This window comes from Rhea pennata, chromosome 5 (genome assembly GCF_028389875.1).
Source record: "Rhea pennata isolate bPtePen1 chromosome 5, bPtePen1.pri, whole genome shotgun sequence".
Taxonomy (NCBI): domain Eukaryota; kingdom Metazoa; phylum Chordata; class Aves; order Rheiformes; family Rheidae; genus Rhea; species Rhea pennata.
The window spans coordinates 41,944,114-41,962,715 of record NC_084667.1 but is presented as its reverse complement, the minus strand read 5'-3'; the positions used below and the strand labels follow the sequence as shown (position 1 = coordinate 41,962,715).

At 43.2% G+C, this 18,602-nt stretch overlaps 1 protein-coding gene across 2 annotated transcripts in view; it reads right to left on the bottom strand.

The window, feature by feature from the left end:
* Window positions 1–840: 840 nt before the first annotated feature.
* Window positions 841–18,602, bottom strand: part of C5H11orf24 (chromosome 5 C11orf24 homolog) — a 37,002-nt gene continuing 19,240 nt past the window's right edge. For both annotated transcript variants that reach the window (XM_062576943.1, XM_062576942.1), the window contains exons 4-6: window positions 11,752–12,004; window positions 3,842–3,958; window positions 841–2,673 (exon numbers count right to left, since the gene is read on the bottom strand). In XM_062576943.1, the coding sequence (XP_062432927.1) occupies window positions 1,493–2,673; window positions 3,842–3,958; window positions 11,752–11,908 (1,455 nt within the window). In that variant the 5' untranslated portion in view covers window positions 11,909–12,004 and the 3' untranslated portion in view covers window positions 841–1,492. The remainder of the gene's footprint in view (window positions 2,674–3,841; window positions 3,959–11,751; window positions 12,005–18,602) is intronic.

Here is an 18,602-nt window from a genome sequence, read left to right as displayed (position 1 = left end):
AGGGACATATAAGCCTTTTAAATTGGAAGAGAGTCAGAAAACTAACTCCCACAAATTTCTTTTGAACTATCCCTTGCTTCTGCTGCTGCTTATGCTGTTTGCAGCAGTCTTTATAGCACTTTCAGCTTGAAGACAAACCAGAAGTCTACAAGGTAGCTTCCTCAGGGTAAAACTCCACGCAAGTTCTAAACAGCAAGTGATTTGGGATAACTAACTGAACCAAAACCCAGTGATTTCACATCTTCATTTTGCTCATTATCCTGCAACCATGTAATCCTGAGGTTGATAAAGTAGAAAAAGAAAACTCATTCAGAGAAGATGAAGGCTACCAAATCTGGTTAGAAAAGAACATACAATACACCTTGATCCAGCCTCTTGCTATTTACATGTTTCACTCAAATAAGACACATTTATCATTGCACAATATTTGCCAAGAATCAAATGTCTTCTGGTCTCTTACAACTGCAGATCTTTAGCAGGAGGTCAGCTGGGGGGGAGGCAGGTGTGTAATAGGGATTCCCAATTACTAGCAACTCTGAGCTAGTATTGGGGAGAAAAAAAAAAGTGCCTGACCCTCTCTGCATGGAAGTTAGTAAGTTGTTCTAAGGCAAATGGATCCATGTACCTGGGAGACTTTGCAGTGGCGTTATGGTCTCAAAGAACAGAAGCCCAACCTGGAAAGATCAGCATCTTCTGTGACATGTCCACATTTTCAGTGTTGTCTTCAAAGCCTCTGTACTTGAAACATTAAAGTAGAGCTAATTTGGGCAAGCCAAAAATCCCACTTTCTTGCTTCTAAACTGGCAGAGACAGCAATGAAAACAGAATTGCAACAAGGCATGCCCTTCCAGGGCCCCATTTATTGAGTGAATACAAAAATAATCATGTGAGTGCAGAGGCACAATAATCCACTCCGTGGTGAAAAGCCACCTTGGTTAGCAGTAAACAGAGTGTTTACAGCACCTTGTAAACAAATCTCTTTACAAGCAGGAAGCATATATTGAAACATGGTGTGCACTGGATAAGAAGTTTCCTGTTGCAGCAATACTTCATACATCTGATGAGTTCAAAGCACTTCACAAAAGGTGAGAGCTCCCTCTATGCTGTTTTACAGAGAGGAGCACACATGATACCAGCAAAACACAAGGAACTTACAGGGTAGACAGTTGAAAAAGCGCCACATCATTCTCAGAGGATGACAACTTACCTCTTGTTATGGTCGTTTTGCAGTGAAAAATAATGGCCAAAGCTATTTTGCATTCTGGAAAAGTTTTATAAATGACTACTTTTCTACTGCAACCTGTTGCACAGTTGAATAAAAAATATATATATACTTTTTGTTCTTAATACAGTACATGGCATTTCTCCTAAATTGCACCAGAAGTAAGTTTGGAAGCACTTTGTCTTATAGGCAAATGGGAAAGAAAAACAAGTCAGGCAGGCTTTCAATCTCCTTTCCATCTCTCTGCCCCAGGTCTTACCCCCCAGTCTTTCACATCTCTGAGTCCACATACATTCCATTGATCAGATAATCCACTTGCGTGTAATCCTTCTTTTTGTAGCTCTCATAGGCCTGCATAAGGAAGAGAACTATAACCGTTATGAAAAACACCGTACCAAATAAAAGCACTGCAAGCAGCAAACTTTTGTCTACCAAGTACTGAGTCAGAGGCTCAGCAGCAATGAAAAGATACTCATCTGTGTCCTGAGTTCCTGCAAGGCCTGAAGCTGTTGTTTCAGGTGCATTTGCTGGAGCCATGGTCATAGGCTTAGTCAAGGGAATGTGAGACACTGACTTTATCTCATGTCCAGTTGTAGCTTCAGTTGTAGGTGTAGTTGTTGAAACTATTGCACTTGACATAGAGCCCAGAAAAGAAGTCGATTTATTCATGGATGTTGTGGCTATACTTCCTTCTGGCTCTGGATTTAGTGATGTAATGCTGGGTATTGGATTACTGGAATGTGAACTCACCAAAGTAGTGAGCACAGCAGTACGAGCAGCAGCAGATGATGATGTTCGGGCATCCTGAGGGATAAGGGTGGTTGCTGCTGTGTTTGTGCTTGATGTCTCTGGGCCAGCTCCAGCAGAGGCGAGACTACTAGAGGGGGGAGTGCTGGCTGTGGTGGTAGCTGAGTTAAACTGCTTCTTTGGAGGCATTTGAGTAGTCACTTTAGAAGCAAGATCAAGGGGATGAGAAGGGGATTCTGATACCGAACTAGAGCTACTATTTCTTGATTTTTCAGGGGTGGTCACAGGCTTGGTGACATTATTGAATATGGAAGCAGTGACATTATCATAAATAGGAGAAGAGGCAGTGGAAAATATGGTTTTAGTAAGGACACTACCAGAACCTTCAGAGGCATTTGTAGTCTTGACACTTGTCTCAGGAGCTGCAGTGAAGACAGCCGTATTTGTACCAATTGTGGTTGCAGCTGCAGCAGTGCTGGTAGTCACTGTGGTGGTGGCAGCATTCATTGCAGTCGTATTTCCTAGGTTTGTTGTTTCAACATCATTTTCAGTCTCAAGCAACCGTCTTGAGCGAATCTTGTGAGTCCAAGCAGTTGAGGAAAGCAGGTTTTCTACATTGTGTTGGTCAACCATTGTATTCACCATCTTCTCTGCATACCTGTGGTGGTGAAACAGGTCTGTTTTCCTTCTCCTAAGGACAATTTCTTTAAAAAGACAAAACCAAGAATCTTGTTATTTTGCAGTGAAAAAATAGAGTTCTCAAGTCCAAATCTGATCTGATGCCCACATGCAAACCAGAACAAAAATTCTGAAGGTACATTATGACTGGAATAAACCGATCCTGAAGTCAGCAAGAACACGAAAATGCAGATCCCTGCCTTTATCATGCATAATCTTTTGGGGCTACCCTTCATTCCACAGACCTTTGGCATTTGTCCAGTCAGAGAATTAATTCCCAAAGAGGTACAATGAGCTACATAGCCAGAACACAAAAGCATTTGCTTAACAGAAGCAGCATTACAAATACCAGTTTGACCTGTGAAAGCTCCTGAGATGATGCCTCAAGCTCTCATACAGTTACATAGCACCAACAGAGCCTTCATGCTTAGATTCAAACTTTTCATCTTAAAATTGACTAGAAATTTCCACTTATACCTTTATGGTTCAAGATAATTTCTTTCAGAACTAGAGATCTGGATTTGTAGTGACAATCCCATCTACTTTTCACAGGACTAGTTGCTAAGTCCCAAAGAAACCTTTGCCAACTCAACAGGGCCATGAACAAGTTCTGTCCTTTTTCATGTTTGCTTTTTGTTTTTAAAGTTTGTGTACAGCAAACTCTTGAAACATACTTTAGAAGATTGATTTCCCAATTAACAAGTTCCATTTTGCTATTGTGTCACTTTAATTAAAATTGACAACTCTGATACTGGAAAGTCACCATGAGCAATTGCTACTAACTCTGCTCTAATTATACAAGCAGTTTGCTGCCTCTGGCACAGCGGTCCTGGTAATCTCAGGAAAGCCAATGCTAAGCCATTTCCTGTCTCTTAAAAATATAAATACCTCTGCTATGCCTTTATTTTCTGAAAGACAGTGTAGGGTGCAAATGGCATGAATGAATGCTGCCTTTAACATGGAGAGGTCAATAAAGGTTACTCAAAGACACACCACATACATGTAAATGCCAGAGTCATAACAAGGCTAGAAAAACAAAATTTCCAATGGACTGAGTCTAGCTACAGAATCATCCTGCAGGTATTCCATTGACCCATTTAACCTCAGCTGGAAGCTAGCCAGGGTCTAAGTGTAGGTATTTTAGATAAAAGCACCAGACCTTAGATTTTGCAGGAGCCTGCGGTATGGCATTACCTCCAAGCAGATTTCTGATGTCTTGTTCTCTTGCATCCTGACACACACTTAGCTGGTGACACTGCAAGAGGATACATTGGTTCTGGTAGCGCACAGACCAGTTGCAGTGGCAATTACCTAAAAACAGCAGAGGGCAAATAAGTGGCTAATCAAACTGAACCCCAAAATCCCATATGCCAAAATAAGTTTTACCTTAGTAGGGCTATTAAAAAAAAAAAAAAAAAAAAAACACACTTGACCAGAGAACACTCTTTCAAACAAAATAAGAAAATGAATTGCTACACACAGTATAGAAAGCATGCTCTACTTCATGGCTGTGACACCAAGAAAACCTGAAGAATGAAAAGGCTGACAGCTAGAAGCTGTCCTTTAAGGATCCTGACTTAAGCTTGGTGAAAATAATTGAAAAAGCAATGAAATCAACACAGCAGCTTCAAGTCAATCTACAGAACTCCCTACTTGTCTTCTTGGGAGAAATGCCCCCTAAAGAGAACAATTTGCTCACACAGACAAGGACAAAGAGACAGCTTGGTTAAACCCTCTCTAAATGCTCACATTTATCAGAAATGCCTTAAAGAGATGAAAAAAGGAAGCAAGCTGAACCTGAGGTGACATCCATTTCTTTCAATGGGAGATGCCCCTTATCTCAGTGCCTGGAGTTGAGTGGAAATTCATTCCTCATCTGCTGATCAATACCGTTGGCCAGGGGTGCCATCATAGAAATTATCTTTTAACATGCCAGATCCCAACATGAGCTAAATCAGCTCACCTAAGTCATCACAGCAGGAACTCCCTTTCCTGGCATACCTTCTAATTTGTTAATTTGTTTCAGTGTGTGTCTGCATACACACAACCAAAATTTGAGGGAAGGAATAATTCCCCTCTAATCAGTGCTGCTGAGATGATATCACAAATACTGTGACTGGCTTTGGGTTTCCCAGCACAAGTGAAAGAAGGAAAAAAAATAACATATTGACACACTGGAGCGAGTCCAGCACAAGTAACCTAGATGGTTGTGAGGACTGGAGAACAGGAGGTGAAGAGGAAATCCCATTGCTGTCCCCAGCCACCTAGTGGAAGAGAAGAGAGAAGATAGAGCCCAGTTCTTTTTGGTAGTCCAGGGGTAGGGTGAGAGACAGCAGACAAGTTTCAAAACAGGGAATTCCAGCTAAACATAAGAAAGAAAGAGTTTCCACCACTGGTGCATCAAACACTGGACCGGGGCCCAAAGAGGATGGACACTCTCCATCAGGCATTAAGCAGCCTTGATCTAAGTTGATTCTGTTTTGAGAGGGAACCAGAGACCTCAAAAACTCCCTTCCTGCCTAAATTATGCAGTATATCGGCATATAATTAATTTCTGGTACTAGGAATTAACATACGCAGTAACAAGGAAACACAGGAGAAGATAACACAGTTATGAATCTGGAATGAAGCAGATGTGTGTCCAACTGGCCATTTATCAGTGGATTACAGGAGACTCAAGTGTACGATAGCAGGAGAAATTCATTTTTGTGTTTTTCTTTGGAAATGTGAGAAAGGGCAGAGTACATGAACATGTGGTACACATGGCTATATTTAAAGCTCTTATCTACAAAGAGAATTACCCTCATTGAGGATTAAAGCTATGGGGAGCTTGAACTTTTCATAAATTTTCCAGAAGCACTTCTAATAACTGTGGTAATGTAAATATTTTATTATGAACTTAGAGAGATACCTCTACCACCAACTGCATTCTGCTTTAGGAATGAAAGTGGCTAAGTGGCTAAAGAAATCAGGAAAGTAGAATTTTACTGGCTTGGAAAAAGGTTAAGAAAGTGACTGAAAACGTTCTAACCCCTTAAGAATTGGTACTTAAAAGTCAAAAAGCAATAAAATGAATAACTTCAATAGCTGCATAAAACAGGAGACAGAATAGCAGTCCTGAACAAATCAAAATCTACTTCTCATATAGAAATGATTGAGTTCAGATATGCTCTGATTTCCAAAGCCACCTCCTTGCCCCACTCTTGATGGGCCATACTAGCGCAGAATCACAGGCTATCTATTGTAAATCACGTCATTTCTCACTTGGGGAGGCAAAAGCAATATCCAACAGCATTTTTCCGTTTTGGCTACATACCTGAGACAGTTCAGAAAGATCAAGAGAATAACAGGGTCAATGCAGTTAAAGCACCCCAGGTTCTGCTGTCATCAGGACTATATCCAGCTGCCCAAGATTTCACAGTTGCTTCCCAGAAGAACAGAATATCTCTTTACAGTTTAACTGACTAATGGTCCCTTCAGCATAAATCCAGAGCACAGCTCCAACTCATATCTCCGTTGCGAGACAGTTGCTCCCCGCCATTCTTTTTTTCTTTTTTTTTTTTTTCTTCCCTCATTTCCAATTGAAGAGAGTAAGGGGGGAAAAATAAACTAGAGGGAAAACAAAAGCTATTCCAAGACATTTTGAAAAGATACCATGTGGGCAACAGACACCAGGGTCTTGCTGCAAACTTTATTTCATTTTTAAATCTGTTGTTATTGGAAAGAAGTCTTAGCTTCCAAAATGGCATAGCAAAAATCCCCACAGGCAGGTGGATGCAAAGTACGGAGGTGTCTTGTTGTAAGCTGGGAGCCAGGATATTTGCTTATGCAGACATGTCATATCACCCCAAAGTACCACCAAGGTGGCTCTGCTCTCTGTTCCCATTACAGACCCAAACTGGTCACCACAGGTGAAGCTTGAGAGCTCTGAATATGGCTGGGGATGCAAAGGGAAGAGCACAAGTCTCCTCCACCACCCAAAAGTGGGTTTGTTGCGCTCATTAAGCATCTGGGAATTACAGTTTGCCGGACTTTTGCCAAGACGGGCACTTCCTCCAACACGTATCACTTACCTAACAGCACCTGGCGGCTTTGACCCATTGTGTTAGACAACATATACTGGTCACAGAGTAGCTACGCACACAGACAGCCCTAGAGAGTTTTGCTGCTTTTACTAGTATAAAATCGAAGCATCAGACTGTCTCACAACATGGGCACGGTTGTACTGTGACATCTCCCTCCTGCAACATCTCCTTCCTTTCTCTGCAAGGAAAGTAAGCTGCTTCTGAGGTCAGGTACCCTTACATTAGTTTAACTGCACACGCTTTGCTACAATAGCTAGATCAGCAACCATCCCTCTTTCTGTAGCACCCACTGAAGATGTGGATGCACAGGCCAACGGTGCTCTTCTCATGATAGTTATAGTGCTTCTCTAAGCTAGATGCATTATATTAGCAAGGGGTCTTCTGCTGATATAAGTTATATCTACTGAAGGTAGCTTAATCAGCTAGGATTGTTGTTTTTCCATTCCTCTAAACAATGTAACTATGAAGATATCTTCCCATGCAACCTTGGCCTAGAACTTAAAACTAAAATACCTTAAAAATAATAACCACCACCTTTACTGACAGTTACATAGGTGTTACAATACCAATGTCCAGGACTCTGAAGTCTCATATCTGCAATGAAATAGTAAAATGGCACAAAAATACATACATTTGGGTGGGCAGGAGCTAAGCATGAAAACCGATAAAACCATAAAACTGATCTTACAACCTAAAGCTAATAAAAAACCCAATACCCCTTCCCCTCCAAAAAAGCTCTTGTCCCCAGATGATCTCTCAGCACATGAGATATATTTGTGAGGAGCTTGTATCTTATTAGTCTTCCCTCAGACATTATGTTGTGCAACAGATTGAACCAGCTGAAGCAGTTTCACTGGTAGGCAACACAGCACACAAAACCTGGTAAGAACAGGCCATACTTTGGGGTTTAAGTTGTCTCCTGAAGAGAGGGCCCACATCACTTAATTCTAAAGGTTTACCCACCTCTGCCTGAAGATAACAGGACTCATCCTGTAAGAAACACAAAGTCAAGGGAGAAAAAGTTGAAGAGTATGGGGGGAAAATAATAATAATAAAAAATATCAAACAACGTCAGCAACAGGGTGAAGCGTGCACTCAGACTGTCTCTGATTAGACTGATTTCCTCAGGTTCCTCAGGTTCCCCTTCTGGAGGAATCAGCTAATAGCACCTTTTCTACCTTCACAAAGATATTGTGAGGTTAAGATGACATCTGCACAATGTTTACAGATTCTCATGGGTTAAGGCCCTAGAAGGGAGGGGAGTCCAGGAGTCAAACATCACTTCCTCCAAGCTCAAGAGCGGTGCATCCCTATGAGTAAGAAGGGTAGTAAAAAGGGCAGGAGATCTGAATGGGTGAGCAAGGAGCTCGTTGGCCAAATTCAGACAGAAGAAGAAAATACACAGAATGTGGGACAGGCTACTTGGGAGAATTATAGGAATGCTGTCAGAGCACGTAGAGATGCGGCGAGGAAGGTTAAGGCCCAGCTGGAGTTGAGTCTGGCAAGGCATGTTAAGGACAATAGGAAGGGCTTCTTCAAATACATCAGCAGCAGGAGGAGGACTAGGGAAAATGTGGGCCCACTACTGAATGGGACGGGGCCCCTGGTGGCAAGGGATACAGAGAAAGCAGAATTACCGAATGCCTTCTTTGCTTCAGTCTTCACTGCTAAGGGCAGCCCTCAAGAATCCCAGAGGCTGGAGACAAAGGAGAAAGTCTGGAGAAGGGAAGACTTTCCTTTGGTTGAGGAGGATAGGATTAGAGACCTCCTGGGCAAACCTGACCTCCACAAATCCATAGGTCCTGATGGGATGCACCCACAGGTACTGAAGGAGCTGACGAATGTTGTTGCCAGGCCGCTCTCCGTCATCTTTGAAAAGTCTCGGAGAACTGGAAAAGTGCCTGAGGACTGGAAGAAAGCCAATGCCACTCCTGTCTTCAGAAAGGGCAAGGAGGAGGACCCAGGCAACTATAGGCCAGTCAGCCTCGCCTCCATCCCTGGAAAGGTGATGGAACAGCTCCTTCTGGATGTCATCTCCAGACATATGGAGGAAAAGAAGGTGATCAGGAGTAGCCAGCATGGATTTACCAAGGGGAAATCCTGCTTAACCAATCTGGTAGCCTTCTATGATGGCATGACTGGCTGGGTAGATGAGGGGAGAGCAGTGGACGTTGTGTACCTTGACTTCAGCAAGGCTTTTGACACTGTCTCCCATAATATCCTCCTAGGCAAGGTCAGGAAGCGTGCATTAGGCAAGTGGACAGTGAGGTGGATTGAGAACTGGCTGAAAGGCAGAGCTCAGAGGGTCGTCATCAGTGGCGCAGAGTCTAGTTGGAGGCCTGTGGCTGGTGGAGCTCCCCAGGGCTCAGTACTGGGACTCATCCTGTTCTGCTTTTTCCTCAATGACCTGGATGAGGGGACGAAGTGCCTCCTCAGCAAGGTTGCTGATGATACCAAGCTGGGAGGAGTGGCTGACACACCAGAGGGCTGTGCTGCCATTCAGAGAGGCCTGGACAGGCTGCAGATTGGGGTGGGGAGGAACCTCCTGAGGTTCAACAAGGGCAAGCACAGGGTCCTAGGGAGGAATAACCCTAGGCACCAGTACAAGCTGGGGGCTGACCTTCTGGAGAGCAGGTCTGCAGAGAAGGACCTGGGAGTGCTGGTGGATGACAAGTTGACCATGAGCCAGCAAGGTGCCCTTGTGGCCAGGAAGGCCAATGGTATCCTAGGAAGGCTATTGCCAGAAGGTCGAGGGAGGTGGTCCTGCCCCTCTACTCAGCCCTGGGGAGGCCTCATCTCGAGTACTGTGTCCACTTCTGGGCTCCCTGGTACAAGACAGACATGGAGCTACTGGAGAGAGTCCAGCGTAGGGCTATGAAGATGATCAGAGGGCTGGCGCATCTGCCCTATGAGGAACGGCTGCTAGAGCTGGGCCTCTTCAGCCTGGAGAAGAGAAGACTTAGGGGGGATCTTATCAATGTGTACAAGTACCTGAAGCGAGGGTGTCAAGGGGATCACACACACAGAATGGTTGAGGTTGGAAGAGACCTCGAGATCATCTAGTCCAACCCCCTGCTGAAGCAGCATCACCTACAGCATGTCAGACAGGATCACATCCACACGGGTTTTAAATATCTCTAGAAAAGGAGACTCATATGGATCTGGACGCTCAGACCAAATTGTCAGGGAATCTACAGAAAAATGTTTTGTGCTGTCCACTTAGCTTATCCTCAATTTCAAGGGAACAAAGTAAGTAGTGTATCACGTTTTCAGTTTCTCTTGATTCCAAGAACTCATCATAGATCCCGCAAGAAGGCTTTGAGGTGCATGGAAAAGAGTGCTATGTTATGTATTAAACAACTGCCTGTTATTATGATACTCTCTATCATCATCAGAAAATCCTGTACAATTAATGATCTTCACTAGCTCTTCGCAGACTATATTTTAATCCTTGTCTAGAGACCTAAAGATGGCTGAAATAGTCTCTCACAGTCTGCCTTAAAAGAAATAAGTTTTAGAAATATGTTGAATGATGATTTCTAGTGGGGAAAGGGGGGATTAAAGATTACACAAACATCTCTCTTTCGAGTTACAACTATGTCTCATTATTACTGCTGCTTCATTCTGCTTTTTCTAAGACTGCTTTCTCCAGGTAACTGGCCCTTTACAGAGATGTCACATAAACTTTCAGAGTATTCAGATATTCTAAAAATCCATTACCACAACAGAGAAGCCCTTAGATTACCATTAGCTTTACAGAAGCAAGGTGGGTCAAATGTGCAAAGGATGAAGGATAGGGCTAAACTCTTTTCAGTTGTCCCATGTGACAGGACAAGAGGCAATGGGCAAAAACTGAACCACAGGAAGTTCCGTCTGAACGTGAGGGGGAATTTCTTCACTGTGAGAGTGACAGAGCCCTGGACCAGGTTGCCCAGAGAGGTTGTGGAGTCTCCTTCTCTGGAGATACTCAAAGCCTGGCTGGACGCAACTGTCTCACATGCTCTAGGTGATCCTGCTTAAGCAGAGGGCTTGGACTAGATGATCTCCAGAGGTCCCCTATTCTATGATTCTCAGGTGGAAGGCACAAACACGCAGTATTATAAACCCTAAATGTCAGTAGAGTCAGTGTGAACATGTTATCTCTGTAAGGTTTATCACTTGAAAAAGCAGAAGCTAAAGTCTTCTGGACTCTGGTGCCTGGGAGATAAATCCATTAACATTTAGCCTACTAAACCAGAAGCTTAATTTCTCAAGGTGCTTTCCACAGCAAAGGGACAACGGAAAATCATATTGTTAAAAAAAAAAAAGTTTGAAAACTCTGGATATTTGAAAAAAGGCATCTTGGTGATGTTTTATCAATCTGAGTTCTAAAAGCAGTGTCAGACATTCATTCGCCTGAGCTAAATTCTCACCTATACTATAGCAGTCTGATTCTTTGTAGGTACTAAAAGTTTTCCCATGTGGTTAGGTAAGTTAGGGTCCTTAGTAAGAATACCTCTGACTCATTTAAGAGTCTAATGCTTTTTAAAGACAACTTGGAGAGAGACTAGAGGAAGATTTTAATCTCCCTGGCCCTGTTTAACCCCTGGCTTAGTTGCAGGACAATTAACAACCAGTTTCTTCCAAGGTAGAAGGATACAAATACTAGTCAGTAAAGACTACTCATTCCAGTGCAGCTGACTACTACAGCACTGTTCACTTGCAAACACCTGACAGCATGGAACAATCAGCCTTTAAGTTAAGTGACCTAACACCATTTGCATGCTACCAGTGCACACCAAGTGCACATGCATGCTGTTTGTTATGGAAGCTAGAAAGGCCCTGGGAAATGGTTGCTCTGGGTTCAATTTAACTAAAGCTGTCAGAAATTATTTAGCACCGCGGGACAACACACAGAAGCCATAATTGTAAATGCCTGTAAACAACTTGAGTTAGAAAGGATAGTTGTCAGGGGAGTAGAAGAGACCTTTAAGGAAGAAAAAAACAGCTGGAGTTTCTGCTAAAGGGCAATAGTCTCACCTGAAGCAGCTGGGCTTTTACAAGCTTGCCTGCATTGCTCTTCTGTTGTCAGCCTGTTTATGCGCACTATGCGAGCTCCTCTCTCTTTCAGGATAGAAACTCCGTCCTCACATATACAGAAGGAAATCAGCAGGAAGAACACAATGGCAGTCCACATCTTCAAGGCTGACCTTGCAGGGAAGCTTCTGTTCCTAGGAGTGTGTAGTACAGGAGGATGTTTTCCTATATCACTCTCAGATCCTGTGTGATACACCTATATTTAAAAAATAAAACGATTACTTTATACCAAAAGTTTGCAGCTGAAGTGTTTTTATTAAACCCACTCTTATCAATAGAAACAAAAGGGTTTGCAAAACAAGGACAAGTATTATTACAAACAATATATAGGCAATAAAGCAGAGAGCAGAAAAGACTATTCCCAAATTCACAAAGAGGATCTTTCTTTGGAAAGGGTACTTTGCTCTCCTTTCTTCTGACCCCAACATAGGTAACTCAAAAGCTGCAGGCAGTAGGTTATGCTTTCCTCCTTTTAGTTTCCCCAAGATCCCAAGGTGAAGAAGAAAGAAACATGACACAAGAATACAGTCAGGAACAGAAAGAGCTCTGCTGTCTGTTGCTCTGCTTTCATTTGGAGGATCCACCTGACTACTGTCAAACCAAATCCTATTGGGGCTACAAAACAGCACAGGGAAGAGCAGCAGTACATGAAAGGTGTAAAGAAGATGCTTCTTTTGGAATTGGTTCACACATTTCTTAGATGTAAACTGATACCTCAGAGCCACAAATATACAGGAGGCAGTGAATGCAGGTGCAGAAGTGCACATGGATAATCAGGGCTTCAGAGTCAGACAGACTGATGCGCTTAGCTTTTGACTTAAAGGTTGTTCCCAGGTTTAGCAGAAGCGTTTTCACCAGTTTGAGGATGCTGATAATACAGGGATCCACAAGCTTGGAATATACCTAGAACCTGGCCCTGCTTTTACACTGCATCAGTCAAACCAAGCATCAGGCTTGATTCATTCGTGCTTTGATTCTCTTGTTGATCACAAAAGCTATTAAAAACTTCTTAATTCAAAACAATCAAAAGCCAATAATTCATGTCTTTTAAGTGATTACACAGATGCAGTAGCTGCTACTGAAGTTTCACACACACAGTGGTCTGTATTTCCCCACATAAAACAGTAAATACACAAAGTCTTTTCTTCATTAGCATTACACACAAGACATTTCTGTCCCCACCAATGGGTTCTCACCCTTGAAGTCACTGGAGCAGCTCCCACTGACTTCAGTGCATTTCAGAGTGATCCTCACCTGCTACCTGGATTTACCCTAATGTTTTCAAGACTTTTTAAAGCTTTATGTAAGCAGGTTCTTCCAAATAGTCCAGCCTGGACCAGACTAATTGTTTGGTCTCTTCCCTAGGAGCTTATAAGGGCAGCTCTCCTCCTCACTGAAGCAAGCTTCAGTCCTCATCCTGCAGTTGTGAAAAGAAATCTCATGGTCTTCAAAGAGTGTTGAGGCTCAACTTTGCCAGACAGCTTGGAAGGGTACATGACTGCAGCTGAACACACACAGTTCATAACACAATTACGAGCAGCATGTACGAATGGTATAAATAGCATAGTAAAAACCATCCAGTCTCTTAGGCAAATTAAGACCTCGATTTAGCCATCCATGCAAGAAGGCTTACCCTGAGCTCTCTTGGGCCAAACTGCACTTGTGAATTTAAGAGTCTGAGCTGGAGCCTTTGGATTCCAATAAAGCCCAGGTAACATTTATCAGCTTTGATTTCTAAATTGCCACATTTCAATGTCTCAGTCACTGAACTTTTATTTCCAAGTTTTATCTTTGCCCTGCATTGTAAGGCCCTGAACAGAGTAACAGAGTTTTAGCCTCAGAAGTATCTGGAAAAGGGGCAAAGTATAAATGGTTATTCCAATCTTTATAGAGGACACACAAGGTGCAAGTCCACACTGGATTATCCATGTCAGAAATAGGGACAAAACTTAGTAATAAATTACATTGCCTCAAATTCAGCGTCCCTAATCACCCTACGAGTTCCCTGAGGGAATGCAACATGCTCCCCAAGGCCCCCTTCCTGCCAACTTTATATTTATTCTGATGAAAAGAAATATTCTGCACCCAAAGGTCCTTGAAAACGTATTGAGTATTTCTACATTTTCTACACTCCCAAAAATCAGGGAAGCCAAAAAACGAAAGAACGGTGGTGGACTTGCATCACTGACCTTAGCTTGCACACTGCTCTGTGGCTTTCTCCCTGGAGGAAATACAACAGCATCACACTGGCTTTGTGCAAGCAGGTGTCTCTCTCCAGTCAGAGGTTCACACCTTGGTTTTCCCATCTGGCAGCTGGAAACATTTGAGTCTGACTTGGCAAAAGAAGCCTTGGCAGGGAAAGGAAGCTCACCAGCCCCGTCTAGCTCTGAGTGCTGGGCTGCATCTGCTTTCCAGCTAGCATCAGCTTGACTAGGATCCGGTTCCCATTTCACACCAGTATGCACAGTGCAGACACACTTACACCAGCTCAGATGTCTCACCCTGCCACGCTGAATCAGCAAGAGACCCCTGACCTGCCCCGATGGAAGGCACGACACCGGCAAACTGACAACAAGCAAGTATATACATTTAGACAGAGTTCTTTGGTGGGACCAAAGACTTCCACACTCTTTCTTATATGAGAAACAGATGGATACAGCCTATTTGCCTCTAAGACAGGGAACAAGAACCAGCATGAGAATCCAAAGGCACCAATGGAAAAAAAGTGAAAAGAAACGTTTATGTTTTACTTTTTTTGCCTCACCACTTGCTTTTCCAAGCGGACATTAGCTGGAGTTGCAAGAGATTTGGTGCAGGAGAGAAGACAACTTGTGTGACACACAACACAGCCCCCTGTGACATGGTACACTAGGGTCAGCTGCTCAGGAAAGCAGCCTCATTTTCAAAACAGGATTGGTAATGTGAATGAGTTATATCATAAAGGAAACTTTCATGTTTTTCCCTGTTGTTCTACACTTCCAACAAGTTTACCTTAGTGTTTTGCATTGCCATCAGCCTAATGCATTCTGTAGTTTAATCACTGCAAACTCCAACTGAGAAAAGATGAAGGAGAAAGAGGATGTAAAATACTCTTGTCTGAAAGAGACCTTCTCCTCAAGCTGACAGATCCTTATTGCTGACAGACAGCAAGCTTCTGTTTTAAACTTTGACTCCTTCAACTCACAGTAAGCGATCTGGGTTCCTTCATTGACACTGCAGATATCCCACAAAGACACTCGCAACACCATTTGTCAATCTGCACAACCATCAGCCTATGCAGAAACAACTGCAGTTTTCGCTAAGTTCACAGATCACAGGCAGAGATGCAGCAAATATTAGGGAAAAAAAAAACATAGCACAAAGAGCAAGTTTTAAATTTTAAAGAAAGTTGCTTACGTTTGCAATACATTTTCAAGGTAAAGAAGACTTACACGTATAATAATACTTTATAGTCTAGGAAGTGACATTGAGAACAAACAGGGCATGCAATAATGTATGCATTTACCATTTTCTTTAGAATGGTAAAGGACTACAGCATCCAGTATTTCTATGAATACAGAGTTTTATTATTGTAGATTGTTTCTTGCTTTACTCAGATCTTTGTAGTCATAGCAACTACCCCCGAAGGATAAAAATCTCCAATTACTTTTGCAAATGTAGACACAACAGCATTTCACAGTTAAAATCTCAGCCTTTCAGGATCAATAAAGTCATCTTAATTAATTCTAATTGACCCAAGAACTAATGTATTTGTAAAAATCACATGTTGATCACACTTGAGGTCTAGAAACTGTTTATTAAAACAGTCATCTGTCCAGTATGCTCAGACATGCTCTGTTTTCCCAACCAAGTTAAGCCATCAGAAATCCTTCCCCCTCACAGCTGACTTTGGTCCCACTTAACCACAACAGCTCCAAAGTCCTCTTCCATGGCGACTGACAGCCTTTCTGGGTTAAGAAGGTACCACTTACTGGGGAAGCTCTAAGGACAGATATGAGATTTATCTGGCTTCCGTACAATTCCCCTTTTTCCTCCTCTCAGTAAGCACTCAGTCCTCTCAGTCTGTTCAGGGCCAGCTGATGCTCATTAAAGGAATGGGGGTATCCCAGGCTTGCTCTGCTCTGAGAGCACTGGAGATGGTTTGGTTTGCAAGGCCTCTGCCAGTCCAAGAAAGGGTGAAGTCAGGCCCTGTTCTGGGCACCCAAAATAACCAGTGGGGGTGGGGGGGAGGGAATAGAAAGATCACAGAAGAGGTTTTTGAAGGCAGCAGCCCAGACACATGGTATCTCTCTGCCCTCATGCAATACTGTTGGTCCCCTACGAAACGCTGTACCTGACACTCGGGAAAAACCACCCTGTGCTCACTCAAATGGAGAGACTCAATAGCTCCAAAGCAACAAAGCAAGTGCAAAACCAGCCACTTTGTCCCAGGCATCGTGGTGATTACCTGTCTAATAGCTTCAGTTACTCACGAAACTCTCATCCCATTCTCTCTCCTGCCTACCATGAAAGCTCCTGCTGCTTTTGACAGATGCATGGTTTATGAGCACTCTTCCATCACTACAATCTAAGCTGAGCTTCATTCAGGTTTGAAAGATCCTCCTGGGAAAAGATAGCATCCAAATTAATGCCTGTCCACAACGAGCTCTTCTCAAAGGGAACCTATGGTCTTCTAATTGTTAAATGTTAAACTGCTGAAGTGAGCACCAGAAGGCAGAGCACCAGAAGGCAGTGCTGTTTCCCAAACTCAACACACACGTGCCCAGCACACAGGCAGTGATGACTGAAACACTACAAAGCAGCTCTGAAACAGAAATAAGAGCCGAAGCCGCTCCGAGCCAACACGGACTTACAGACAGACAGCACAGGCATGCTCCCTCCGCACACGTTCAGCCGCTCAGAAGTTGGTAAACAACGAGCAGCTTGGAGGAAAGGGCAGAGCAGCGCCTATTCAACAGAGATCAAATTGTTAACTTATTTTGTTTGAAAGTACTGGATTAATGTACAATTTGCATAATTTCCAAGTTGTTTTTCCTCCCACCTCTTGGCACTGATACATAATTACAAGCTTAAAATAACATTAAAATAATGTTAGAGGTTTTTCAGCAAATCATCGTTGTCCCTTTACATTTTAGAGAGCGCTAAAATACAGTGGACAAGCAAACAGCTTATTTCTAAGTCCAGCATTAAGATATGACTGCATCTGGTTATCTTTATGCAATTCAGATGACATTTTGGATGCTGTATCAAGTACGAGAAGGTTTTTTTTCTGCCTTCTCCACACCAGCACAATCCTATGCATCCAGAACAAGAGCTGCAATTATTACTTACAAATCACTTTTCCTGACTTAACCACTGCCTTTTAGAATTACAAACAATGGGCTTTTTCTTCTCCACCCCCCTCACATTTCTAGCCAGTCCCATACAGTTCCATTTGTATTCAGAGACTCCCAGTAATTCCACTGAGTATCTACCCCATGAAGCTACATCCCAGAGAAGTACTAGCTAGAGCTTCTTCTCCAGACCACATTGCTCCTCAGAAAGCATTCTCTTAGTCAGAGATAATATGGAGACAAACACTAGCATCCCCATCAGCAGCAAGTTCCTGAAAATCAGAGCAAAATCTACTCTTTGAGAACTACCTGCTTCATCTATTGAGCATCCCCAAAGAAATTAAAAGTCAAACCAAACCACAAAAGAAAGCAAACAAATAACACCTGGGAAAAGTCAGCACTCAGTGCAAAGCCTACTTTTCCCTTCTGAGATATAGCTGCAGATGGTAAAAGGCACGCTGGAAAACCAGAATAACTGAGTCAACAGCTGAGTGACTTCTGACTGTGGAATGTGCACACACATCCAGAGAGCACTGCCTGCTGGGGTTCAGAAGTGTTCCTCCCTCCTTGCTCATTTCCCTTTTCTCAGGTCAAAAAAAACTGAAAAAAAAATTCAGATTATTTCTTCAAACAACATCCACTTGATTGGGATGGCTTGCAGGAGGAGAGTGAGATCTGTGGAATATAAAACCCTCCTCTCCATGCCCTCCTAAACAATCTCAGTCGCTCCAGGTTAAGCAGGCACAAGGTGCATGCAGCAGCTGAACACAGGAGGAGCCCAGCAAGCTGAAAGGAGAGAGGCAGAACTAGACAAAAAAACAAGGAAGGAGGGGGAGTGTGTTTTAGAGTTCACAGGTACAAAGCAAGCAACCAGAAAGGAAATCATTTAGGGCAACACAGGATGCTTCGATCTGTTATCGAGGAACCAAAATTTCATACTTACAAGTGTGCACAGACTGGAAATGAAAAAGTCAGGGAGATGCAAGGAAATCTCCCTTTCCACTGGACCATCTCTGCTAGTTTCAGAAAGAAGCCAAGGCGGAAACAGTGAGATTTCACAGAGCAATGGGCAGCAGGGCACAGATGCTCACTCCACAGGGATCTGAGGAAACCACCAGCACAGCACTAGGCCGTGCACTCTTGATCGCTGCAATAAAGTTATCAGTGCAGCCGGCACCTCCAAGGAGCCATGAGCTAGGCCAGCTGCAGAGAGCAATGCAACACGGTTCCTCCTCCTACAGGGACATAACAGAAGAGGACACAGTGCAGGATCCTAGGGGCCTCAGTATAATGACAGAGCGGGGGAAACAAGGCTGGGACACATTCACAGTCAGTGATGCTACTCTCCCATCAAACCAAAAAGACATGAGGCCTAGTCTCAACTTGCTTGTCAGCTCTCTGCAAAAAGCGTTACATTGTCAGCTCTCAAAAAATGCTATATTTGGTCTTTAGAAAATAGAA